The following is a 27,316-nucleotide window of genomic DNA, read 5'->3' as shown; positions in this document are numbered from 1 at the left end:
CTGGCAATGCACGCGACAGGTTCGTGTACAGCTAACACTCACCTTCCGCCTCTACCGAATACCCTCATACCGCCTTTTCCAGTTCTGCAAAATTTTGTTATTGCTTTAAAAAACAACAACCTCGACAATTACAAAGGCAGTGTTGTAAGGACTCGAGTCCAGGACTCGGACTCGAGTCACATTTTTCGTGACTCGGATACGCGGACTCGACTCGAGTGTCTAGCCCCGTGTCTAGCTCCCCCCCCAAAATAAATTCCTTAAAAAAAAATTGCATTAGCAAAAAAGAAGGATTGTGATGTACATGCGAACGGTCTCCCCCTAAAGAAATAGTCGTGACAAGGGTGCATTAGTTAATATAGTGTGACTGTGAATGATTTTAGGATTGTATCGGCGCTCCCCATTGAAAATATGGCATGAGCCCCCCCCCCACCACCCCCCCCCCCCCCACCCCACCTACTGGTTTTCGGAGGCCTAAGTGTCTGGAAAAAATAACCGGTCTACATTTCAGCACGCCCCCCTGAAAAAAATTCTGGATCCACCGTGCTAGCCCCCCCCCCCCCCCCAAATATTGGTTCTAGAACCGCGCCTGCAGGTATGCTATCCATGTACAATGAGTGCACTCACATAAAATTGACAAAAATAACCGGACTAGTTCTTGCCATGTACCAAGCTGACAAATATAGTGAGACTCAATTATGTTGACGCAAAACCTTTGGTGCACTCGTTTTCCACGACTCCCCTTTGCTTTGCGGAATTAAACCATCCACAGAAAAAAAATGTCATGGTAAAGTTCACGTGTGAAGTACGAATGTGCCATTTCTAGATCATATTAAATCGGATAGAACGGTGCTCGGCCAGCCACCACCCAGCCCACGTGTACGTACGTGAACATGCACGAGAAAGTTGCATGTTGGTATAAATCAACATTATGAGAAAAATAATCATGATACTGGATATTATTTTGCTCCACCAACACACCTCTGCTTCGAATTCGTGACCCGGCGGTGGCACAAAATAAGGTACATGTTCCTCAAGTGAGAACCAAATTCTGTTGTCAATTTGAAGCACCTCAAATTTTGTGCGACCATAGGGTGTGACCCATAGTTTTAACAGTATGTTACAAATTGAACGGGCCACGCCGCGGCGGGGGTTTGGCAATTAATGACCTTTTCTCGCAGAACAGGTCGGAAACCCTGACCTGACAAGGAGAGGGTCGGAGGAGTGGGATGGCCAATCCATAAGTATAGACGTTTTAGATATCTGCCATGTAGTTCTAACTCTGGCTATAGGGGCTACACAAACTTGATGCGAATAACCTAACGGGTCTTCCCAGTGCTGAGCAGCATCGCCGAGAATTGAGTGCTTCCCACATTACCATGAAAATAAACTAGTATTCGGTGTGTCGCCCCCCCCCCCCCAAAAAAGAGGACGGACCTGAGGCCTGGGGTGCTGGCACCCCCCCCCCCCCCCCTCTCTCTCTCACGGTACTAGTGTAGCTAGGCCTCGCATTAATCACCGTGGTTTCTCCCAAGGGGCCTGCCCCTCTTTTTTTTTTTTGCTCGCATATACAATCATTGCGAAGGCAGTAGATAATGTTGTGCCAGTGGTAACATTACCAGTTCATGATAAGCTCATGTTCGGCTTCGCTTGTCCAATTCGAGCGAGTCGATGATAATCAGTGGAGCAGAAACAGGACCTTCATCCGGGAATGTATTTAAAGGCCATGGACTCAACCATTGTGCATGCGTGTACACTGAATGCATACGTGTACAAAACTGTATTCACGGCGCCACACGCATACAAATACACCCAGCTCTAAGCTATAAATCGTGTGTGCAGTACATATGAGTTTGGTGTATTGGCTTTAATGGTATCGGTGGACACGACGCGGTACGGCTACATGAAGCGATTTTTGACCCCAAGAAAAAGGCATCAAAATTCCTTGTTTGACGTCTGCTGCTTAAAGGGTAGGTAAAGAACATCGCAAAGACGAAAAAGATGTATTATGATGATTTCCATACCGCCTGATCGGGCAGTAAAAGGGATTTTAGTACCGGGGTCGCCGCCAGTAGATTGGGGTTGTGTTATGAATATGAGCACGGGCGGGCATGGTGCGTTGGCTCTACGTAAAGCTGCCTGTGCGTGGCACAATGGCGCCGTAACTGCGCCAGGGCTTTGTTTGGCTCAAGCCGGCGAATCGACCTATGTACACGCAATGTTCAGTGTAAGCCGTTAACAAAATAATTGTAAATGTTTATAGCGACCGACGATGCTGGGTCAGTGGGTGTTTTGGTGTGGTTATTCTTCAGATCAGATCCATCATTCGACGTGAGCAATAAAAAAGATGAGGTACTATGCCACTGGTACAACTTACATAACTGCATTTTGCATGCATAATTCACGGCCCCAGCATGCAAAAGTAACGAGAGTGGTGTCCAGCTGTCTGAAAATTGTGCATTGTGCTGTGATGTTTGTATGATGTCTATGGAAATTCTGCTAACCATATAGCCTAGGCTATTTTGTAATGCATTAACTATATCCCATAGGGAAAAAAATTCTGCTCCCGGTTTCCCTGCCTACCCTATTCTGACAGCCCCTACCCTAATTTTTGGAAAAATGAGAAAAAAACCACCCCAAAACCATCAATTACAACCTTGTACCCTTGACTACATGGAGACACCTCCATATGATTGTACACACCCCCCCCCCCCAAAAAAAATGCCCTACCTACCTACCTACATGTACCCGATTTTTGAATGCCATGTAATCGGACGATTTTTTTTTTAGGGGGGGGGGCCCCTTAGCATAAACTTCAGACATTAAAAAAAAATATAAACAGGTAGGCCTGTACTGCATGCAGGAGCTATATATCTCCATCACCCTCCATGGTATAAAATGTGAACATATTACAATACTTTGGGAACTTGCACATTTTTTGTTGAATAATTGGTCACGATAATTTAAGGGTACAAGAAGACATAGTGTTGAAGCACATTATAAAGAGATTTAGCCTTGGATGTAAATTAACATTAAGGATTATAGTTTCAGCTAGAGGTTCAAGGGTTAATTTGTAGTCAGACCACAGTGGATTCATGAGGGGACCTAGTCCAAAAATTTGGGACTCTCAATACTGTGTATGAGAGTCCCAAAACTTAAGGTACTGAAAACATGCAATACAAGAAAATAGACTGGCACATGAAACAACCAGTCCAACAACTCTTCAGTACTGCATCCATCAACTGTCAGCTGACTGTGCCAAAAGAAATATCGAGGATGTCGGGTACTAGGTCACTATTTCTACACATTTCTCCATAGTCAAGCACCAGACTAATGACAATGAATGAAGAAGTCAGTGTTGTCAAACAGTTGGACCATGGATGGACATGTACAAGTCTAGTCTTTAGCCTCATTTTGAAATCACTTGACTTCCCTCTCATACATGTGCAAGCCACTGCTAAATATTGAGGAAAAGTCTCCTTTAAAAATTGAGTCTTCAAACATGGTTGGTGAAATACTGAGGACCTTTTCTTTGCCCAGTGAAAGTTTTGGAGTAATTTTGAGTCAGTAAAGTTGGTCTGATCTTCTTTTGCATCGTTTTGAGCACTTAAGGTCCCAGCCTGAAGGGGACCTCCTCTCCCCCCCTTCCTTCCCTCCGCCTACAAGTAGCCTGATTTATTTTTTAAGTCCCTCTTAGCACCCCTCCACATTATCAGCACTGTTTGTAGGATTGAGGAAGTTAATAAATCCAAGCCACTATACTTATTAACATGGGAGTTGGCGCCTATTAAAAATGAAAGTTTATGTATTGTATTTCCTGCATGTATGATTTTTTCGAGGATTCATGACGGTTTTAATATGCAGAAAAGTTACTTGTCTGCAAAGTTAGGGATAATGAAAATGCATGTATGCATACATAGGAAGCTACCAATGTGAACTTTATTGTCCAGATGTTAAAGGGAATATACATCATTTGCTTTTGCTGTAATTTTCAGAAATGGATGGAATTGGGGGGTTGGAGATATATAGCAAATTTATATAGTTACACTGACTTTTTTGAGGTTTTGGGTTCGAAAATGCTATAAAAACCAAGAAAAACAATCATTTTCCTGTAGTCTGGTTCCCTGACTCCATATAAGAAGAAACAGAGCAGTTTACATACATTGGGGAATTGTAAGGTCAGGGAACCAGTCTAGCTGGCTTGTACCTGTTCGTAGGTGTGTAATCAATTGCAAACAAGTGCGATGGTCAATTGGGGCCAGTATTTGAAAAAAAGCCAGTTTTTTTCCAACGCTGGTCGGCCGACCAGCGTTTGAAATTGATACAAAAATACCACTTTTCTTGAAAATGACAGTATACCAGGTGCCATGATTTTACAGGATGCTTTACACTGTCATTCACTAACAGTCCAGCAAGGTATTTCAAAATGATTTGGTAGTTTTATTTTTGATGTTTGCAAATGTTGTATTTTCCCTTTAAAGCCTTTAAAAAGTCTAAATCATATGAACTGTGTCTTCATAAGAAAAAAAATCTCATGATCTCATATTAGTTGTATATATGCAGTCATGTCTTTCCTTAACGCCAATCAATATTCTTTTCATCTAGACTGGCATGGGCATTGCCAGGATGGGGCAAGGGGGACGCTTGCCCCCCCCCCCCCCCCCCCCCCCCCCCGGAGAAGCAAAAAAAAAGCAAAAAAAAAGGAAAAGAGGTGTGAAGTCATATTTACTATTAATTTAATGCACATTTAACAAAATGGGCGTCTGCAGGGGTGTCAATGGGGGTGGGGTGGGCAAATGTCCCCCGCCCATCCTCGAAAAAATGATAAATTGAGATTATGCAAGAGAAAGTGCAAGGATTTGGGGGGGAAAAGTGCTTTGCTTCCACCCCCCCCCTAGAAAAAAATCCTGGCGACGCCCATGTAGACTGGCAATTTGTATCATATATTCTGTATATCTTCCTCATTTTGTAGTTATCACACAAGCACAAAGAACATGTAAGGATGGTAGCACCTTGACCGTTGAACTTTGATCTTTTACCTTAAAATTACATATAAACAGCTCTACTCCAACTTTTTTACAACAGAACTCGATACAATTATCGGAAAATGAATGATTTAAAAAAATGATATAGAATAAAACCGCAACAGCCACATCAATGAAACTTTGATTCTGATGGGCTTTAGTCATTGGTTAAAGCCCATCTGCAAACATTCAAAAAGACAAAATGCCAAAATATTATACAATAGTCTACTTGTTTGAAAGCAAATAAACGTATCAAAAATCCTGTGACATTGTCATGCCCGGTGTGCTGGTATTTTCAAGGAAAGAAGAATTACCGCCATTTCCCAATGATGGTTTGGACTGAACCATCATTGGAAAAATGGCTTTTTTCAAATACTACCTCCACTAATGGGCACTAGCCAGCTATTACGTTACTCGTTAGGTACATGGCTTTTAATTTCTTCCCACGTAGTCTGCAGTAGTTTATAGCTGTGGGTAGAAGCTCAACAAATTGTCATGTCTGTCCGTTAGTTCTAAAGTTAGTTAATAGTTAGTCACATTTTTTTGTAGTTAGCAACAAATGTTGACATTGTCTATTGCTCCTACATATTTTGACCCATTTCAACCAAACTTTGTCAAAAGTATCAGTAGCCCACCCCAACATATCACATGAACAAACTAGGGTCAAAGGTCATCATGGGGTCACTGGGGTCAAAAAGCTGATTTTGTTTACTCAAAACACTACTGGGGTCAAAGTCAAAATAACATCAAATTTCAAATAAGCTCAAATAACAAAAGTAACGCTGTCACCATGTTGGCATTGGTCAAACATTAAAAAGTATCCATGGTGACCCCTTCGTCTGACCTACAGTTATGGGGTCAAAGGTCAAAATTGGTCAAATTCCAAAGAATCTCAATGATAAAAGTAGCACTGTCAACATGTTGGCCTTGGTAAAATAAATGGGGACCTTTTATTCTGACCTACAGTTATAGGGTTAATGCAATATGGTCAAAGTAGGTTACATGGCACAATCACGTCACTCATGCATGAACACAAAATCGTTGGCCCGCAGCTTCCAAGATCATTTTTGTGCTTGTATTTTTCATATTCAGGTTTAAAAAAAAAGGAACAACCTGTTTTTTTTTTGACACAACACATTGAGCAGGTCAGCGGAATTAATAAATTACTAGCTCTTAAAAACTTTGGCTTAAAATGCAAATGATATACAATACCTTTGTCATGAAACAAAGCTTTCTGGGTCCAATTTCACAGCGCTGCTAAGCACAAAAATTTGCTGAGCACAAAAAATGTCTGGCTTAGAAAAGCAGGTTACCAGCCAAAACTCTGTGTGATGTATATTGCTCGTGATTAGCATTCAGCTGTTGTTTGCTATAGCATGAAAATCACGTGGAATTTGGCTGGTAAACTGCTTTTATAAGCCAGGCTTTTTTTGTGCTAAGCAAATATTTTTGCTTAGCAGTGCCGTGAAATTGGGCCCTGTTGTGTTGGATGTATTGTTACCACAATGCTGTAAACTGGTTTCCAGTTTCCAGACCCTGACTTTGGATGCAGAATGATGCCTTTCAAGCCCAAACAGTGGTAATTCTCTAACCCTTGGCCTCATATTACTGTAATATTGAGCCAGAGTTTCCTCCGTGCGGGGAGCCTAGAAAAAAATATCTGGAGGCCGAAGACATGGCTATGAAAACTCTCAAAATGTCAAATGATCGGAGTGGTCTCTTGGTGGCGCTATTTTATTGTCTACACCAAAGCCTTAGTCCCTGTTCCAATTACATGGCTGTGGCTGGAAATTACACAAGAGGCAATGGGAAGCGGCTGGCAGCCACTTCCCATAGACCTGTGTGTTATTTCTAGCCATGGTAAGGCCAAAAAAACTCCATAGTTCTGCTTCCAATTACATGGCATTTGAAAATAGGGTAGGTAGGTAGGGACAATTTTTTTTTGCCCGATTTTTTTGTGTACGTTCATATGGAGGCGTCTGCGTGTAGTCAAGGGTAAAAGGTAGAAATTTATGGTTTTGGGTGTTTTTTCCCTCATTTTCTCATAAGAAAAAATGGGTAGGGGCTGTCAGAATAGGGTAGGCAGGGAAACCGGAAGCAGAACTATTATTTTTTTGGCCAATAGAGAATGCAGGCCAACACAGTTAAAAAATTAAAAAGTTCCAAAAATTAAAAAAAAATAACGTTCAATTATAACTCAACATTTGAGTGTGACATTTTGAATGACTGAAATATGAGTAAATTAGTGCGAAACTACCTTGGAGCATTTAATTTGTTTTCTGAAATTGAAGTTGGAAAAATATTTTAGAAATGTAGGTTTGGATTAGCGAGGTATATGGCCATTCATTTCTTTGCAATTTACATTGTGCCAAAGCACTGTGTTAAGGCCGCGGTTCTTACTTCATGCGAATGCGATGCAAATTTGACGTCACAAAGCATTCTCTGTCAAATTCACAGTAGTTGTAATGTGTTCAACTTTTGCAAATTCGCAGTGCGAAAACTTACCCTGGCGTCACAAATTCACGTTCGTGTTTGCTTTCGCGCCGAGTATGAACCGACCTGTACAGTTAAGAGTAAACTACACAGTATATTGACATCATGACTACAGTGGCTAATCAGTTTGGGGTGGTCACGTGATCACTTGATTATGAATATATGGGTATAGCCAATACTACACTGACAAAATGTTACATCATCTCCTTCCTAGTTAGACTCACTTCCTCCACAACAGTTCACGCACATTATACGTACATGTCTGTTAAACAAACGATCGCTTGCAATTTTGCATCATACTTTTATAGAACTCTTTCACAAATTAGTACCTCACCCCTCTAAAAGTATCAGTAGCCCAGCCCCAACATGTCACATGACCAAACTGGGGTCAAAGGTCATCACTTGCCCTGGCGTCACAAATTCACGTTCGTGTTTGCTTTCGCGCACCTAATATGGTAGAATGTTACCATTGGTGTGTCTGTAGTGTTTATATTCTTGCAGACGTATGTCATTTTGTTTTTTGCACAGCGTAATGTTTTTAGTGTTACCTAATATGGTAGAATCATATTTTTTGGAGTCAAAAAACTGATTTTTTTTAAACTGACTTCCAGAAATAACATGGCACAATCATGTGACTAATTTGTTGGCCCGCAGCTTCCGAGATCCGATCGAGCTTGTTTATTGTTTTATTTCATTGGAGATTTCCATCAACCTTTTTATAACTCAGAAAAGACTTTTAAAGACGACCCAAAACAAAAGGTAGTATTTTTCCCTTCTGGTAAGATTGATATTGTTGCAATAATCTAGTATCAAAGGGGAGATAAAAGTTCAACTTATGTTGTTTTTTTCCCCTGTGCAGGATGTCCTGACTCGGTTATCATGAAGCTAGTCCTACTATCATAAGACATAGGAGTTGGTTACATTATTGAGGTGAGTGGAGTTAGCCTTGAGTGCATTCGATTACTTCCCCTGCCCAAGCGCGACAGCGTTGGATTTACCTCTCACGTGAAGTCTCGTGCTTACTCGAGCCTGGCCCAAGTAACCGACTCACCGAGCGGGTTACTTGGGTAAGTATCCCATAAGGCCATGCAATAAACATGGCTGCCAACATGACGGCCAGCAGGCGCCTCAGACCGTGTCTGAAACGGGCTTCCAGAGCTAGCTACGGCTATACTTCTATTGTCAGCGCGTCCCCGCGTTTTTTCAATGGGCGTGGACCTAGACCTAGCTCTAGACAGTTGATTCGGATGCAGCCTGCGTCATGTCAAGCTTCAACTTTCCAGCTCTTGGACCAAATTTTACCCAAAACTGTTCGTTTAATTTAGCTCCACTGCGCATGTCTGTCATCACACGAGGAGCCAGGCGCGAGTAAGCTGGGGGAAGTAATCAAACGCACTCCTTGCAAAACCATGGAACAGTTTCAAGGAGTTACTTATTGCAGAAGTTTACCAAGTCCAGAAGAGATTTGCTAACAAAAGACTAGCCTTGATGGCAAGACTGTGACGTATCAGCGTGCGCGCATCACTGGCCGGCCTACATGTAGCTTACCTGGCTCTGGCCCCCTGTAGTGCACACACGGCGAAACTCTGATCCGCCGTACAAAGCCCGCAGTGCATATTCAAACTACATGTGTATACCACATTATACTGTACGGATACACACTGCACTGCACACATACCTGTACACCCACGTTTGTTTATGGTGTACATGTAAATCACGGATTTTCGTTGTTCCTCTTCCCTTTTCCTTTGTTTATACTCATAACTTTTTCACAACAGCTCTCATTGGTTTTGTACACGGTTTCTAATCGAGGTCGTCCTCCATTTGGTTCCTGTCCTCAATTCATCAATGATGTTGCATGTGTGTGTCCTCGATTTACACCATAAACAAACGCACGCACTGCCCCAATGTGAGAGTTACAATGTACGTACATGTGCAGCCTGCGTTTACACTGTAAACTGTACATATACATGTGCGAGTCATGTTGGATCACAGCCTTGATTCAACTTGCAAGTTTTGTGTCTTTCTTAACTTTTTGACGGGATTCCGTTAAAATTGGGGAGGAAGGGGAGGGGGGTGTGAGTGGATATGCAAAAAGTATGTTTGTCAGTGGCCAATCATGTCACAGGTCAAGATGGCTGGTTTGGCAATGCCGGCGTGGGCGCGGCGCCACCCATGCCATGTTTTTAAACAGTCTGCCGTGTCCAATTGAGGGCAACTCGGATTCCGTTCTACCGTAATCAGCTCATTCTCAGTAACATAACTGCAAAACCCGGAAGTTAACAGTTGAATCAAGACCCTGGGCACGGGCTGTGACTCCACATGGGACAGTACTGCGTGTATGCACGTGTACAGTGTTTCCGAACAATGTGGTGTAGTTTGAGTATGCATACGCTGTGCGTATGACGGATCGGGATTCGCCCTGTGTGAGAACGTGTAGCCTGGTAAGCTACACTGATACAGCACATACACACAGCCGTGCATTCAGGCTAACCAAATGCAGGTTACTGGCCAACATTCATGTGATTCTTTATTGTTTTTGACTGACCAACAGATTTTTAACGTTTGCTAAGAACAATTTTCTGTTTTATTAGCAACTTCACAAAAGTTTAGCTCAGGGGAATATTTCATTAAGTTTCTAAGCATAGCATTTCACCATGCATACAAAATGTTTGCTATTGCCGAAACCGTTTACCAGCCATACATTGTACGATGTCATGCAATGGCGGCCACCGATCACTAATTTAAATGTTATGTTTATATTTTTTACTTGTGTATAGGAGGATATAAGGATATAAGGTGGCACCTATGCAACTTCCCCCCCCCCCCCCCCCGGAATTTTCCCCAGGCTACTGTACAAGCAGATCAATCTCTTGAATTTTTAGTCAGTCCCATTGGTTTCCAACACAGCGGTGGATTTTGAAGGATTCAGTACGGTTCCTAGCTACAATTCCAAGAGTTTAGGTTAAATGCTATCATTTTACTTTAACCGAACAGCATGGAGTCGGATAGCAGCAAGCTAACCCACCAAGACACAGCCCAAGATGGGGCCACGGTAAGGAGCATCTCAGAGAGGACTGCGGGAAGGAGAAACCAGGCAACAGAGATTGCATCATCGTCATCGTCTATACAGCCAGAAGGCAAAGGGGGAATCACTAATTCACCTGCTGTGGTTAGTAGAGTCCCACAAATTCAAACTCACTGATGTGTCATATTTTCAAATTTCCATTTATTAGCTAAAACTCTTGGCAAAAAAAAAAATAATGCTGTGTTTCTGGTAACCTGGTCGACCCTACAATTTTGGGTGTACATAGGGTCGGCAATTGAATTTTTTTGTGTGTGGATAATTTCATACTTGTATGTCTACTTGCTAAGTTATCTTCCAATGTGTACATGTACATATTGTGTAAATAAATTATAAGAAATAAAACACAATTGGCGTATCAAATAGTTGTTCTTACATACCTGGGAGTTAGTAGCTGAAATGACATAGATGACTTAGGGCGGGACCTCTCTATCTCCATTTTGGGACACAGAGGGGGGTTTGTTCTGATGTCTATAACCACGGATTGTGTTGTTCAGTATAAATACACACAAACTGAAATTGCATTTGTGGTTTAATTTTCAGGGTGGCACATGCATGGGCTTCAATTTCTGTGTGACAAACGACTTGCAGGTTCATCCCTAGACTAAAGATGATGATTCTTGTATCATTAAAACACATCCTCAGGTGATATTTCAAACAAGCCAATGGTTGTTGTTCCTTTTTTTATCCTCCAGATGAACCCAAGTGCAGTGCTCATGCAACCTTCCCAATGTGATCAAGGCCTTCAGTCAGGCAGTGAAACTCTAAGATTGGCCAGCTCTCCTCCAAGCGTGGACGCTGAACAGTTAACCGTAAGCAGATCATTTAGAGTTCCAGGTCCTGCAGCAGAATCTGCCTGTAGTCCGGTTGGCAGCATAGCATTAAATGCCTCCCGTCCGCTTGTGTTGATAAAACAAGGGAGTCCATCCGAAAAACTGTTTTTGTATGCACATGGATCCACGGGGACCAACTTTCAAGGGAGCTTGCCCTTGAACTTGAAGAAGGTGGCTATCAGTCAAAACGATGCTAGCTGTGTGGAGAAAGTCACTAGTGTGACTGTATCTTCCAACAAGGAAACCGTAGACGTGGGTGGAAATGGCAAACCTCCTTCTAGCCTGAATCCGCAGGACCCAAACTTGGAAGACACTGAGCTGGCAACTCTCCAAGGGAAAAGTCAGTCAAAGGAAGTTCCTGCAAGTCCACTCATCAGCCTGCGAAGTGCAAAGAGCACAGACGAGTGCTTTTTGGGTCAGTTGGGACTGAAGAAAGTTGAAGAGTCTCTGCAAGCCAGCTCAAAAACCGAGGATGCAGTAACGAAGGAGCATGCAGGGAAATATCGTAGTGGGAGAGGAGTTGACCAACAAAGGGTTGGTGAGAAAGATGGGTCAGGAGATAGCAGAATCTCCAAGGAAGAGTCTTTTAAGGAGCATGATGCACAAGTGAAAAGCTCTCCTGGACAAGTGCCTCAGCCCAAACTCCCACAAGCAAACCAACCTCCAAAGGCTGTTCCTGTTGCTGCTTCAAAGGTTCCCACAATGGTGATCAGTCACGTGGGTGATAACAACAGCCTGGCAGAAGTTGACATCTCTGGTTTGAGCAATGTCCTGAGTAAAGATGGTCAAGCCTCTAGTGTTCCCACTAGTAATGCACCAACCGTTTTTGGGAAGAACACACCAATATACATCAAGGTTAAACTGGAAGAGAAGGATGTAACAGTAATTTGCTGCCCAGTTGCTCTGCTACTGCAGCACAAGGAGATCTTAGATGTGACCCTCCAAGCTAACGATCCAAATGCCTACTCCATAAAGTGTCGCAAGTGCTTGCACGAAGTCTCAGAACCATATGCCATGCTGCAGCACCTTAAGGCACAGCACCAGATTCAGGGGTGCCTACAGAAGCTACTGAATCTGAACAGCCAGCACCTGGGTTGCATGAGCAAGCCAGTTTGTGTGAACATCCCTGGTGTGTTGACACTACCCGATGGACTCTCCGACATGGAGCAAGGTGTAATTCGCTTCAACAGCTTGGGTATACCAAGACTGAGCTTTGTCTGTCGGCTCTGCCCACTGAATTTTCACTCTGCAAGAGGCCTCAGTTCCCACCATCAGTACTTCATTAGGTCCTTGTACAACAAAAGCCAGCACTCTGTTAACAACTCAAGGTGGTTCTGCAGGATGTGTCCACGGCAGTTTCGTAACTTTTCAGACTATTATGCCCACCATAAGTGGATGCGCGTTGCCAAAGACTTGTTTGTCAACACAGACCAAGTAAGTAAGAAGAAGTTTCAAGTCATGGATGAGTCTGGAAAGGTAGTTGCCAGCGTGGAAGTTCCCAAGAGTCACAACTTGACCATCAAGACTTGCCCAGCAGCAAATTGTGACTCCAGTGAGAATATTGGCTGGGGACGTAAGCCAAGCCTTCTCGACGATGGATCTCCTCTGGGTAGATTGGATCCACTTGTCCCTGACATGAATGAACATTCACTTGATAACGATGCTCAAATTCTGGTGTTCAACACAGCAATTCCTATATCAACATCAGAGGGTACGAGCTACAAACAACAGACAGAAGCAGAAAAAGAGAAGAAGACAGCTCCTCCACTTTTTCAAACACTAGACAGCCTGTGTCGGAGGCTTGCCCAGCGAGTGGATAGCTCAACCAGCTTAGACAAACTGATCTCCGTAGGGGACAAGCAAGTGGACGATGACCATGAATATATGTGTGGTATATGCCACAAGACCTTTCCAAGATTACCTCAAATGCAAGGCCACATGGGCAGCCATGTAAGGAAGCGTCGGACCAATAAAAGTGTACCACCTGCCCTGGCAACAATAGCCACTCCCCAAGCTGAACCACCGTCTGTTGAGCCACCCCCAGCACCGGAGCCTGTGGATGTCGAGTACAAGTGTGGTGTCTGTCATAAGACCTTCCCCAAGCTGGCCCAGATGCAGATCCACAGTGAATGCCACAACAGGTCCCATCCAGCCAACAAAAAACGCATGAAATCCCTTGACACTCCCTTCCTTGAGACCGTGAAGCTTATGTCATTCACCTGTGACATGTGCCAGTGGAGCTTCCCAACAGAGACTAAGCTTTGGGACCACAGGAGGATTCACAACCAGAAGAAAATTGATGATGACGAGACCAATATGTTCTCAAAAGCTTCTGGGGATGTACAGAGGAAGACCTTGTTTGTCTGTGCCTACTGCAAAAAGTCATTTGCCAGACAAGTGAATTTGTTGTTCCATTTAAAGAAGCATGGAACAGAACAGCTTCCACCAGGCTTAAATCGTGTATCAACTTGCTCCAGTCTGAGGGTTAAGGAAGAAGGAGAAGTCCAAATGATTGCTAGTCATAATCCAGATTTGGAGTCTCGTTCTCATGCTTGTTCTCTATGTGGCAGCGCATTTCACTCCCAAAGGCAGCTAAAAAGTCACAAAGCTTGGCATGCTAAAGTCCAGAAGGGGTCAGATGAGCCCCCAGTGTCCCTAATGGAAACTGGCAGCACATCAAAGAATACATATATTTGCAACACATGCAACAAGATTTGCAGCTCTTTTGGGGAACTACATGATCACACTAAGCAGCATGCCACACCTCGGAGGTTACTGGTCAGATATTCTTTGGATGAGTCGGATGCTGTCAAGAAAAGGACCCTTGCTCAGAGAGCTTGCAAAGAGAAGAAAAACAAGGACGCTTCTGATGCCGATGCCCCTAGCAATAAAAAGAAGGGACGGTCTACCAGACGTAAGACAGAAGGCTTGTTCAAGTTCTTTTGCAGAAACTGTCGCTCGTACTTCAAATCGAGTCAGCAGTTTGCAAGACACATGGCTGTGCATTCCAACTTGGCCGGCTCCAACTCCAGGTCATCCTCAGACAGCCCTTCGGACAGCGCCGGACATTCTAAAATCAGCGAAGATCCAGCACAAAAACTGAAGGAAATTGAAGTAAGTGGTGATGATTCAAGTGATGAGACAGACGTGAGTCGGTCAACGTCACCAAATGCAGCTGATGACCAACCCTCGGTGATCGATAAAGCCAGCCCACAGACAGGTGAAAACCTTGCAGAAGAAGAGGTTGGTGAAGTAACCAAGAACTCTGAGGTTAACGAAGATTCCAGTCTTGCAGTTGAGGACACAAGTCAGACTTTGAAGAAAAGTGTGACTGATGAACAATCCCCACAGGCCAGTGATAAATCAACTGAGGAAAAGTACATAGATCCTGTCGTTACCTCCACAGTTTGCAGATATGCAAGTGCTGAGATGGAAAATGCAGGGAAACAAAATTCATCTGATGAGGATTTCTCACAGACTTGTGATGAATCAGGTGAGAAACGGCTTGAAGCAGGCTGTGTGGACTCGAAAGATGTCAAAGAGACAAGCCCAATGCTGGTTGACACAAATAATGATGCGAGTTTAAATGAGACTATGGAAGGAACCGGAGAGGGCAAACTGGCTAAAAACTCCTTGGTTCACCACGATACAGTTTCCACTGTGGAGAACATCGGCTACTCAGCAACGCTAAAGTCACCAGCAGAAATTGTCTCTGAGGATGAAAAAGAAAGAGCCCAAAGCAGAAGTCCAACAATTCAAGTGATGCCTTGTGATAGTACAAATGTTGTGATGGTTGGAATGTGTCAAGAAGCAAGACCAAGCACACCCAATAAACAGCCATCTGAGAATTGTGGAGCACACTCTCTGGTTGATGATCAGTCCCTACAGAAGCACATGGCTGATTCCTCTACGCAGAGCACAGATTGTGACAATTCTCTTGCAGTGATTGAGAATAACGACCAAGGTGCTACACCAATTTCAATTACAGAAAGTGAAGCAAGTCCTACAGTGAATGAAGAGCATGAGGAATCAGTGCAGAAGGAAAGCACTCGCGTGACTGTCCAAACAGCTATTACTGATGATTTGAGTATAGCAGTGGAAGAGACCACGCCTGAAGACGGTTCGAGTCTGACAGATGCTTACTCCTGCAAGAGTTCATCAAGCGATAACAAAAACTTGGAAACAAGTCAAGTTCTGACAAAGAAACAACAAGATGATCAACTTCCTGATCCTCAAAAGCGTGAGAAAGATTCTTGCGCTAAAATGGAAACTGGAAGTCAGGAAAGTATAGTTGATGAACCACTGTTTTTAATGGTTACTGACAGTCTGCAGACCACACCTCCGACACTAGATGCGTCATCCCCAGTGATCTGTAACGTGCAGCTGAGTGAGAAGTCTGGTACAGTAATGGACACTGGAAGTCAGAAAACCAGACCAAGTCTGCATGAGGCACCATTGTTAGTGAGCAGGGTCAAACTCCCAGACGAAGATTCCTTTGCTATGGTTGTCGCTGAAAGTCAAGAAACCAGACCAATTATATCTGACGCACCACCCTTGGTGATCAGTAATGCAGATCCAGATGAGGATTCCACTGCTGCGATGGATACAGAAAGTCAGGGAAGTAGACAAAGTATACATGATGCGCCTCCCGTATTGAGCTGTGAGGTGCATCCACATATCAGCAATGAATCTACCCTAAGGGAGGGTAATGACCCAGGTGCAAATCCTGCACACGGTAGCAGTTCCAGTCTGATGCTAGAGGATACAAGAATGCCCACAATACATAAAACAACTGAGCTTCCTTACTCAGCGGGTGAGACAAGCTGGCTAGAAACTTCCTCAGTACAGAAACAGGATGTTAAACTGCTTGAAGACTCTGCAGATGGTGACAATGTGCAGAGCTGCAAGGCACCGGATAGTGACTTTTCTGAGCCACACTCTGCAGTAATTAATGACTCAGTTCAAGAGGACAGCAGTCAAGGCTCAAAACTGTGCACCTTGGAGACAAAGTCCCAAGAGAAGGAGATAGGACAATCAAAAACATTGGACAAACCCGAACAGCAACAGGATGATGAAATAAAAGTAAAGCTGCAGTTAGCCAGTGACGATGAGAATACAACTAACCAAGTTCCGGCATTAGGTCAGGCGGCTGAACCTGTGGCTGTTGATGATTCAGATTCAGTTGCAGTGGACTCAAGTGAGGAAACAAAACCACTCACGTGTGAGATCAAGCTCTTAAAGAGTTGTGAGGTACCCACAGTGAAGGAAGACAGCAAATCTACCGATTATTCTACAGCTTATGATGCTTCAGTTGGTGGTGTTGTCGGAATGAATGCATCTCAGGAGGCAAAAACAAGTTCATCTGATGCAGTTTTTGCAGAGAATAAGACGGGACAATCACACACCAGTGAACTCCCAGCACAGAAGGAGTCTGATAAGCTTACCAGGGATGTCACAGTTACTGTTAATTCGGATGTGTCACAAGAGGCAGATCAGAGCAACGCATCACCGCAGGAGACTCTTGGGGGCCTTCCGCAAACAAACGATGCATCAATAGACGAGCCAAAAGATGCTGAGCTGACTAAAGACATTGCAGATTGTGATGATTTTGCTGTACTTCAGAAAGCGAGTCCGGCAACAAGACCAAGTATCTTTGAAGCAATGACCCAGAATATTACCAAACCAAGTGAAGTACCTATGCAGGTGTCTGATGGGGGGATCTCCACCCCTTCCAGAGTAGGTGATGAGTCAAGCTCCGTGTTGGAAGATACTGGCAGGGAAGCAGGACCAACTGAATCGCCATATGAAGAGGGTGAAAAATGGGGCTTCCCTAGAAATATGCCACGATTCGCCTGTGACATCTGTAACAAGTCGTTTCCCAAGAAAGCCCAACTCCGTGGTCACATGGTAAATCACAGAAGATATGGGGCAGGACCTAAGAGCAGTCAAGACAACTCAGACAGCACTGTGGAGGCTTCTGCAGATGAACCAGTGGAATTTACAGTACTGAAAGATGCAGAACATGACACGGGTAACTCATCCAGCAGCTTGCCGATGAAGGGAGATGAGTTACAAGAGAAGAGTGCCCACGATCTCCCAGCAAACTCCACAGATTCTGTTGATCCAGTAGCAGAAGTGATCAGTGTGAATCAGCAAGTGAGACAGAGTATCTGTGATGCCCAAATGGCACCAAATCTCCAAAGTGGTGCCTCTCTTTCTCAAATCAAAGAAAAACCTTCACAACAACTTGATCCAGACTCAGAGATTGGTGACCAATCAACGGCAGTCTCGGGCAGTGCTGGTGAGGAGGTGAGAAAGGCAGCATCTGATGCAGATACTGACAAACTATCACAGGACAAGGCAATCACTTTGCGCTCTACAACTCGCAAAAGTGAAGTGGATGCAAGTTCAGAGGCACATCCAACTGATCTAAGTCAAAACCATCAGACCCTAGCACATTCCAAGAGGAATGATGGAGAAAAGAAGCCTTTAAGTTGTCCCCATTGTGAGAAAACCTACACCCGTATTAACCAGCTCAATGCCCACAAAAGAATCCACATGAGAGGAAGTAAGTTGTACAAGGACAACAACGGCAGTACAGATGGTGCAAAAGGCAAAGGTCGTAAAGTTCACAAGTGTCCCATCTGCCATGCATTATTTTACAATTACAAGAAGTTTTGTGGCCACAGAGGCGCGCACATTGCGCACAAGACAACACAGTTCAGGAAATACAACATGGCATCACAGGAGAGCAACTGCAAGGAGTCATCACAGAGTAAACCGAAGGTCTTGGAACCAAAAGTAACAGATTCCACCTCTGCAGGAGGCTCCAAAAAACTTGCTGGGAAGTTTACTTGCAAATTCTGTCCTGAAACATTCCAGAATGTCGCGCAGTTGAGAAATCATATCTTGGTCACCCATCCAATGACCAAGGGCAAGCCTTTCCTTCTGAAGCCATTCACATGCGAGCTCTGTGGCAAGTCCTTCACTAAGTCCAAACAGCGACAACTCCACATGAAGCTTCATGGCAAAAGGCGCCGCCGCCGATTTAAGAGGACCATGTCACTGCAAGACAGTGACCATTCCTATTATAAAAAGCTCCCAGCACAACGTGGGAATACATCTGCTGAGGGCGTAGAAACTCAGAAACCCAAGGTGGAAAGAGAAGAGAGAAAAATCAGCGAAGAAGAAAAAGCAATCCCAGATGTTGAAGCTCCCAAAGAGAAAGTCTTCAAGTGTCGGGTGTGTGACAGATCCTTCAAAAATCAATATCAGGTGGCTGGACACATGAGTATTCACAAAAGGTATCCCTGCCAATTTTGTCCAGCCTCTTTCACTCTTGCTAGACAGCTGTGTGGTCATCTCAAGGTCCATGGAGGCTCGCGAAAGAAAGTCATGGAAGAAAGCCCGTCCTTGGATGGTGAAAACCACAGTAGTGGTTTTAAAGCTTCCCAAAGTTCTCTTCTGTACATGGCGTCCCAACGAAAGACCCAATTCACGTCCAGCAGTCAAAGCAATGCGCTTCTTAAGAGGGTTATCAAGGTCTTTCTAACCGGCCCTAAGTCCAAAAAGAGACGTCTCAAAGGGAAAGCTGGTAAATGGTTGCAACCAAAAGGCAGCCTCAAGCGCGCCCTAATGAAACATCAACAAGCTCAAATGCAGAACATAATTGGGATTTTACGGAAGTCAATAATCTTGGAGATTGATGCTGATTCACACAGACTTGTCTATGAGTGTAAGGGATGTCAGAAGATTGCCTACTGCCACAAAAACATCCTTCGTCATTACCTTGAAAAACATTTGCAGTCAACTATTGGAATGGAGGATGTGCCGCAAGTAGCCAGCACTAGGAGGGAAGATGCAATGCCTGCTCCCAACCCACGCTTTCGGAACAAGTCCAAAATTGGATGCCCTATTTGTAAAGTTTCATCTGGCTTCCAGTGTCATCTGCACAATGAAGATGAACTCATCGCCATCGATGCGTTTCTGAGACATGATGATGACCAGGAGGTTTTGGCATGCGACAGTGGTGATGAGAGCTTCTCAAGACACAGTAAGCTGGTCCAGCACCGTCAGGACCATGCCAAGAGGCAACCAGGTGAGCCATTCCGCTGCTCTCAGTGTCCATTTCAGGCCAAATGTATCCAATCTCTGATGGACCATCAGCAGTTTCACTCAGAGAAGAGGGAGGAGAAACTACCCAAGGAGGCACCAGATGGCGAGAAGTTGATCAGCTGCCCGCATTGCTCCTTCAAAGTGAAGAACGTGTTTGGTCTTGCTGCTCATTCAAGGGTTCACAAAGGGGAGGTACGAGAAAGCGAGAAGTCGATCAGCTGCCCAGATTGCTCATTCAAAGTGAAGAACGTGTTTGGTCTTGCTGCTCATTCAAGGGTTCACAAAGACAAGGGACAAAAGAGAGCACTAGAAGATGAAAGACAGAGTCCCGCACCAAGCTCATCACCCAGTCCCGCACCAAGTCTTGAAGTCTCTCCTGAAAACACCCAGGCTTCATCTGATGGTACAAAACACAGAAAGAATGCCTATAACTGTTTTGCCTGCCCTAGGTACTTCTACACAGTAAAGGCTTACCAAAACCACATGAAATGTCATGAACAGTATTTCCAGTTTAAGTGCTCTGTGTGTTCCAGTTCCTTCTTGTCTCTCAGGATGTTGGATGACCACATCAAGTCTGCCCACTCTGTCAAACTGCCTTACACCTGCAATGAGTGCTCATTCTCTTCACAGTCCTTTGAGGCCATACAGAGCCATATTCATGTGCATTCTGAGGCTAAAGAGAAGAAGGAACGGCAGGCAAATTGGTCAGCGTACTTGAAGGCAGTTTTGCAGAGAAAAGTACCTGAGTCAACATCTGTCTCTCTTGATGAAAGGCTAACAGAACATACAACTCATCCTTCAAATGTTTTAAATTATGATCCACAAGCACAGTCTCAACACCAGTTGGAGAGATCGTGGATTGCATCAAACCTGCATCCAGAGCGGGTTAAAAACCATACTGCTACATATTCAGAACATGAAGATCCCACTATGAGGAAAGCCAAACCTAAATTTGTCATGGATATTGAGACTCTCTCAGTGGATAAGCAAGCAGAGGACAATCCTCACCAACAGTCAGATTCTCCTGATGAGTACTTTGCTTGTTCACAGTGTAAGGACTTCCGGGCCTCCACTAAAGGAGAGTGGGATAGCCACATTGCCATTGTTCACAATGGTGGCTCGGGGCCTAAAAAGCTCAGGTGCTCGATGTGCCAGTACACCACCATTAACCAGGAACGCCTGGAGCAACACAGGAGGCTTCATCGCCACCAGACCTTGCAGTGCAACTCCTGCACGTACCGCACGCCCATGAGGCATCTCATGATCCGTCACGTACAGACAGTGCACAGGCAGCACAGGCCCTTCCAATGCAAGCTGTGCACATATGCCACAGCCTACCGACATCACCTCCGGCGGCATGCAGAGAAGCACAAGAACCCTAACTTCAGGTGCCGGTACCGCAAGCTGATGAAGAAGGGGGACTGGCAAACTGCGGAAGCCAGCAACCGTGTCATCTGCAAGATCTGTGGAAGGGAGTTGCAAAACAAGAAGACCCTCCGCAGCCACTGCATCAAGGTTCACAACAGAATACCTGGTGGCAAGAATCAACAATATGTCCAGGATGATTTCAGCAGTGGCGAGATAAAGCCTGGGACAAGATATCAGCCATCTTACTCCATTATTGTGGAGGATGTTGCACCAGCACAGATTGAGAAGATGTACGAATGCTCAGTCTGCTCATTTAAGTTCAAGCGTCGCAGCGATCTGAACCAGCACGTGGCGCAGGGTCACGTCGAGGCGCAGGCCAGCCTGCCATGCCAGTGTCCCCAGTGTGGGTTGGTGACGGGCAGCGGTCAGCTGCAGCACCACATGCTGGTACATCAGGAGGAGAACCTTTTCCAGTGCGAGGAGGAAGGCTGCGACTTCAAGACGGCCCAAGCAGTTCACCTACAGCGCCACCAGAACAAGCATGCTGCTGAGCGTGATGTTCTGATCACCTGCCGTTACTGTCATGTCAAGTTCCCAGATGCTAGCAGTCTCCAGATACACAACGTCCAGGTCCACAGTGAGCGGACCAACACCATAGGCACTCGGACCCCCTTCCTGTGCTCCCTCTGCCCCTTCACCAGCACTAACGAGAAAGATGCCAACCGCCACTTCAAACTGCACAACTACAACCTGGCCTTTAAGTGCGAGTACTGCGTCTTCTCATCCTCCACGGCCTCTGCCATCGCCACCCACCAAAAGATTCACCGGTACCCTCGACGCAACCCCTCCACGACATTGGTGTCGAAGAAGGCCTCCCAGCAACAACGCCAACGAATTACATCCAGCACCTCGGTGAAATCGGGAGACAATCAGAACAGTCCTGTTGTAGGCATCATCCCAGAAAGGCCACGCCCCAAGCATGTCTTTGTCAGCAACAAGGGAAAGAAGCTGTACGAGTGCCGGTATTGTCAGAGGTTCTTTGATGTTGCTGAGGCGTGGCAGCGGCATGAACTCCGACACATGACAGAGTGGCCTCAGTATTAACCAAGACCTTCATAAAGGTACAAGAGGAAAGACAATTCAAAGTTCAATAAGCTTGCAGTAGTTTATGAGATAGGGATGATGGGGAAAAAAGTATCCCTCCCCTTTAGTTGAATGAAATTTTACAAAATTTGAACAAATATCACTGATTTTGGTGAACCAATCCGAACCTACGCATCTTGGTAATTGCTTGTTGCAAAGTCAAAGGTGCAAATTCTGCCTCCTACTTTCAATGATTATAGAATTTTTATACAAGGAGATAACATGTGCATGTTCTCAACAGAAACAAATAATGCTCTCGATTTTTCCTTGTCGGCATTACTTTCACCTACCTCGTTCCTTTTCCTTTATATGGGAATGCCTTTGCGTGTTCCACATACATTTGTCTGAATTTCACCACAAACTTTTAATGCAAAAGCCAAGCCGACAAAATTTGCCCCATAAATTTTGCCGCATAAAGGCTGTCTTTTTCGACAAATATACAAAAAGCATGTTTGATCTGTGAGTTGTAGTGTTTCCTTGTAGTGTTTCCTCCAATATGTAATTTTGTCTGTATTCTAACAAGTGAGGCTATGAAATTTGGCCGTAAAGGTAGTGGACACCATTTGCAAACATCCTGTGAATTAGTATGCTGTCATTTTTTAGAAAAGAGGAAATACGTGTCACATAATTTCCTGATCATTGTCAGAACCAAACCTTTGTGAGAAAAAAATCTGGCGCCTTTTCAAATACTGACCCAAATTGACCGAGTTTACTTCAGTTTGCAAGGGATTACATATCCGTGAATGACTCATATTTTTTTGAGTGACAATTGGGGATCGTACCACAAGAGGGTGCAAATGAAATCGTAAACCCTTTGCCCTCTTGCAGGCAATTGACTTAACAAGCAAAATTGGCAAATACATGTATTGAAGTGATATGGAGTGTAGCAAGTAAAGGGTTAATGAACATTTTGAAAGAGAGAGCTTTCAGTGGCAACCTTGCTGTGCATTGAGAAAAATGAAGATCAAATGCATTTTCACAGTTTTCCCCAAAACTATGATATCTTACTGAGCTAAAATTTTGACAGGTTCGTTATTTAGCCAGTTCTCGCTGGGATTATTTTGACAAGAAAGGAACGAGGCGCGGGATTACTTTTCACTCGACCTCAAGCCAGGCTGGTTGAAGCTATGACCCTCAGGCAGCACACTCATATTTCAGGCCTCGCTCGCCGCGAGCGGGTTCCCTGACAGATATTTCTGGCCTCCCTGCATGTTTATCTGTCATCTGTTCCGAATACCGCAAAACTTTGGTGTGTATACTCAGCCTCCGGCGCGAACTGGTTAATAACCTGTTTTAGATATATTGTGTTGTTCCTTGAATCGGCCAAAATACATTTCTTTTTTTGCAAATTGTGACCATTACCTTTAAATTCATGTAGTAAAGATGGGAAGCATGATCTAAAGCTGCAGCTTTTGAGTAAAAGCTTGTAAAGTACACATACTTTTGGCCTCACAGGGATGAGTCCAAGCAGTAACAGTTGTTTGCGGACCTGTGAAGGCAAATCGTGTTTTTGGTCAATTGTGTCAAATTTCTTAATGTTGGCTAAACTAGCTTCGTATTATGAGTTTGTTTAAGGTTGCCTTAACAGTTATGCACTGTAGTATTCAGTGTATTTTGATTATTCAACTTGTACATAGTTTTGATTGACTAAGGAGTCTAGCATTTGTACACTTTTAATTTGAAATTTCGTTTTTTTAGTTATATTAATTTGGCCTTTTGCTTTAGTCAGGCATGCGGAAAATTCTGGAAAAAAATTGTTGGCTAAGAAGTGTGCATGTTGATTTTTTTGTTGAAAGGCCATTTTAAGTGCTCGGATTTTGCTCTCCGATTTGAGAAAAACTGTTTGATACTTTACAATTGCTTATTTTTTTGTGGAATACAAATGAGGGCAAATTTCTATAATACTGAAGACAATTTAGCCATTCTTTTCTATGAGGAGCCTTCACACGGTTGGATTTAGCCTTTGCTGTGTTCGGCTTGAGCAGTTCTAAATTTATCAGAATTTCGCGTTAAGAAATATGCAGTGGGCAGAACTTCCAAGTCTTGCATGAACATAAGATATAGGCGGGCGCGGGGATTCAGGATTTTTTTTTACATTGGCTTATCTAGCTCCCAGACCCATGTTCTTGAAACTCAATGGTTCTTGAGTATGGAGTGCTGAATGGTGACACATAGCAATCAATGGAAATACATGTGCTAATGAAAAGATGTTTTCATCGGTTCGGCTGACCAGGACGTACGGCCGTGCCCGCCCATTTATGAATGTGTAGAGAGTATTATGCAGGCAAAAAAACATGCTTCACTTAAATGTATGACATCTTGCCAGCATCCATGCTTGTTTGAGAAAGTACTTATAAAGAAAAGCTGGAACGCAGTACTTTTAACCACATATCATTTTTAAAGTGTGTTTGACATACATGTCAGGCATGCAACTTTTCCTCGGATCAGCTGATTTCCTCTTTTTTCACTTCCCATGTCTGTCATTGAAAATAGAAAAACCACTGTACAAAGTCTTGGAAAGATTTGAATTTCCTCTTTTTTGGTGACTTCCCAGTTACATGCCTGACATGTTCTTGAATGCGTATTAAGAGTGTGATGGTTGTAAATTCCTCCGTGACATCGGAGGGGTCTAGCTGAATACGCAAAATATATGAACCAATGGCAGTCACATTCAGGGACGCGTGTTTTCGCGACTGTGACCGGAAACATGTTTCAGCTTTGGTCATTGGTTGAGCATTTTTGTGACTTTGGTTGGCCGGAGTGATGTCACTGTTCCAACCAAAACTTGACCAAGGGTGAGGGTCGGTTACGCAGTGCATTTCAAGATGGTGGAAAGATAAAAACACGACATTTATAAACAGTGCTGGGAACAACAAGCTTGTGATGCTTGTTTGTAATACGTATATCGTAAGTTTGTACATTTTAAGTGGCCTGTAATAAACTATCTATCCAACTTACAAGGCCACGAGGTATTGTCCCAAATTTTGCCGGAACAGGCTGCGAACACCTATCAATTATCAATGTTGTCAAAATGTCCGCATGTTTGTTTACAACTTTTTGACACTGTTTTTGGTTCAGCGTTTTTGTACGCATGCGTTAACATGTTTCCGGTTATCAATTTGACTTCACAGCTAATTTTCTGGTCGTGGTCGCCAAAACACGCACCTGGTTAACAAAAAAAATTAGTTCAATTCAACGCACTTTTGAAGTGGCATTCTAAGAAGAGACATGAATTTGTAGCCAGATGCATATTTAAAATCACTTAAACAAAATAGGTGTGTTTCTTCTGTTCAAAGATACAAATACATAATAAATGCAATCTTTTACTCTAGGACGTACCTTGACCTCAAGCTGTCCTCGCCAGTCCAGGACTGTGCGTTGGCTTTTGCTCCGTGGCTTCTTGTCAGTTCTTCCTATCTTTGGTTAGTCTGGTACCTTCTGTCAATGAGCTCGGTCCTCGTGCTGTACCATCGGATCTTAAACAGTCCTCCCACCTTTTGGGGTCTTCCACTAGGCCGGGTCGCTATGTACGTATGATCCTAGCAGCTTCATCCATTGAATGTATCCAAAGAAGCAGTGTCTTACCAGTTTGTGTCGGAGGACGTGATAACACGCACTGGCTGTTTTAAGACACGGGCACAGCTGACGGGTTAACACGCACTGGCTCTTTTTAGACACGGGCACAGCTGACGGGTTAAAACGTCAAGATTGCCTCGACTCGCCTCCGCGTGACGTCTAAACACGCTAATCCCTCTAGTCTTTGTACACACACACAAAGTCTGTGGAGTCCAACCGTGTGTTATCTTGAATTGGCCGTTGTGCACAGCCTATTGTTGTACAGTTTACGCTCCAGTGCACACCCACAATATTGAAACATATGAGGTTTTTTGGGGAAAAAATACTGTTGAAATGACTCTTGCGAGTCGGTATTTGTGGCATGTGGCTGTATATCGAAAAAATGGCGGGAACATTTTGCCTTTTGTAACAATTGAAATTTTTGGCAAAAATAAAAGGGTGGAATTCAATACATTGTATGAACTACTTGTTTACATGTTAATTCTTGTACCAGTTTCTTCACAAGTATGTATTAATTGTTGACATGGTTTTTTTTTTTCACAAATGACTACGTATTTTAATGTCTTAAATTTAGCACTCATGATAAGTAGGCATAGTAGTAGGACTTACAGTGTGGGTTTCTATTGAGATAATTGAGCTTTTAGTAATTGCATTTCTAGCAGTATCGAGTGAAAAGTAGTGATATTAAAATTTGTTGTGTACTTTCATTAGTTCATGAATTTGCTTAGGTAATTTTTGAAACTTGGCTATGCAAAATATCAAAAGTAAAAGTAGTCAGCTCAGTATCATAACTTTAATAGGAATTTGCAGTGTTGCGTTGTCAGCAATAGTATTTCCAAATGTTAAATTAGATTAAAAAATTCACTTTTGGTAACATTTTATTTCTACTATGCCAGAGTGCCTAAGAGAAATATCACTATGCACATTTTTTTTTTTTTACCAAATTTCCTTTCAAAGCTATGTGTAAAGATAGCCCTCTTTTGAAACTTGCTTTCAAAAATTGTTCGCGTGGTTCCTAGACCTGATGTCTCTGTCGATTCTTACTTATGAAGAGTCATCAGAGAATTGTCAGGTCAAGGAACCTGACTAAAAATTGTACTCCCTGTACATGTACAAAAGAATGCGCACATATTTGGCAAATGTAGAATATAAGTTTTGACCAAATTGTGATGAACTGTAAGGTGTTATAACCAGCGAAATCTTTCTCTCTGATAAATTTAGTTCTTGTGGTATGGATTCTTCAAATTTGCAGCTGCCTCAAAATTAAGGCGCACATTTGGGTTTTTCTTCTTTTTGAGTGTTAATGGGTGTGCATTTGCAACTCAATCTTCAATTTATGCAAACATATTTATGCAACTTCACAATTTAAAGTCAGTGCCCAAATTAAAATGGCGCAAATTTTGTATTAATAAATGTACATTGCATGTAAATATCAACGATAGATTAGCGACTTTGGTAATTTGGTTTGGATAAGTCTAAACATACATGCACATATCAGTCAATTTTTTGTTAAAAGAACGGCGCTCTAAAATCGTTCAAAATCACAATATCACAGTAAATCATGTTACAGGTACAGTGGAAAGCAAAAAAAAAAAAAAAAATACAAAAAGAGAAATGAACAAAAGAACAACAGAAGAATTGCAACACTCTTGTTTAATAGTGATGATTTAAGTTTTGCTTTT

At 43.4% G+C, this 27,316-nt stretch overlaps 1 protein-coding gene across 3 annotated transcripts; it reads left to right on the top strand.

Moving 5' to 3' along the window:
- Window positions 1–1,668: 1,668 nt before the first annotated feature.
- On the top strand, window positions 1,669–25,779 carry LOC119720768. 3 transcript variants are annotated; one of them, XM_038190603.1, is made up of 5 exons: window positions 1,669–1,967; window positions 8,374–8,443; window positions 10,506–10,686; window positions 11,295–22,036; window positions 25,391–25,779. In XM_038190603.1, the coding sequence occupies exons 3-4, from the start codon at window positions 10,513–10,515 to the stop codon at window positions 22,017–22,019; spliced, it is 10,899 nt and encodes a 3,632-aa protein (XP_038046531.1). In that variant the 5' UTR covers window positions 1,669–1,967; window positions 8,374–8,443; window positions 10,506–10,512; the 3' UTR covers window positions 22,020–22,036; window positions 25,391–25,779. The 3 variants fall into 3 exon arrangements, with proteins under 3 accessions (XP_038046531.1, XP_038046529.1, XP_038046530.1); XM_038190601.1 differs by lacking the exon at window positions 25,391–25,779 and having other exon boundaries at window positions 11,295–22,456; XM_038190602.1 differs by lacking the exon at window positions 25,391–25,779 and having other exon boundaries at window positions 8,374–8,444; window positions 10,512–10,686; window positions 11,295–22,456.
- Window positions 25,780–27,316: the final 1,537 nt, after the last annotated feature.

This window comes from Patiria miniata, unplaced genomic scaffold, assembly GCF_015706575.1.
Source record: "Patiria miniata isolate m_02_andy unplaced genomic scaffold, ASM1570657v1 HiC_scaffold_9, whole genome shotgun sequence".
NCBI classification, from domain to species: domain Eukaryota; kingdom Metazoa; phylum Echinodermata; class Asteroidea; order Valvatida; family Asterinidae; genus Patiria; species Patiria miniata.
Note: the sequence above shows the minus strand (reverse complement) of the source record. Positions and strands in the feature narration are given on the sequence as shown.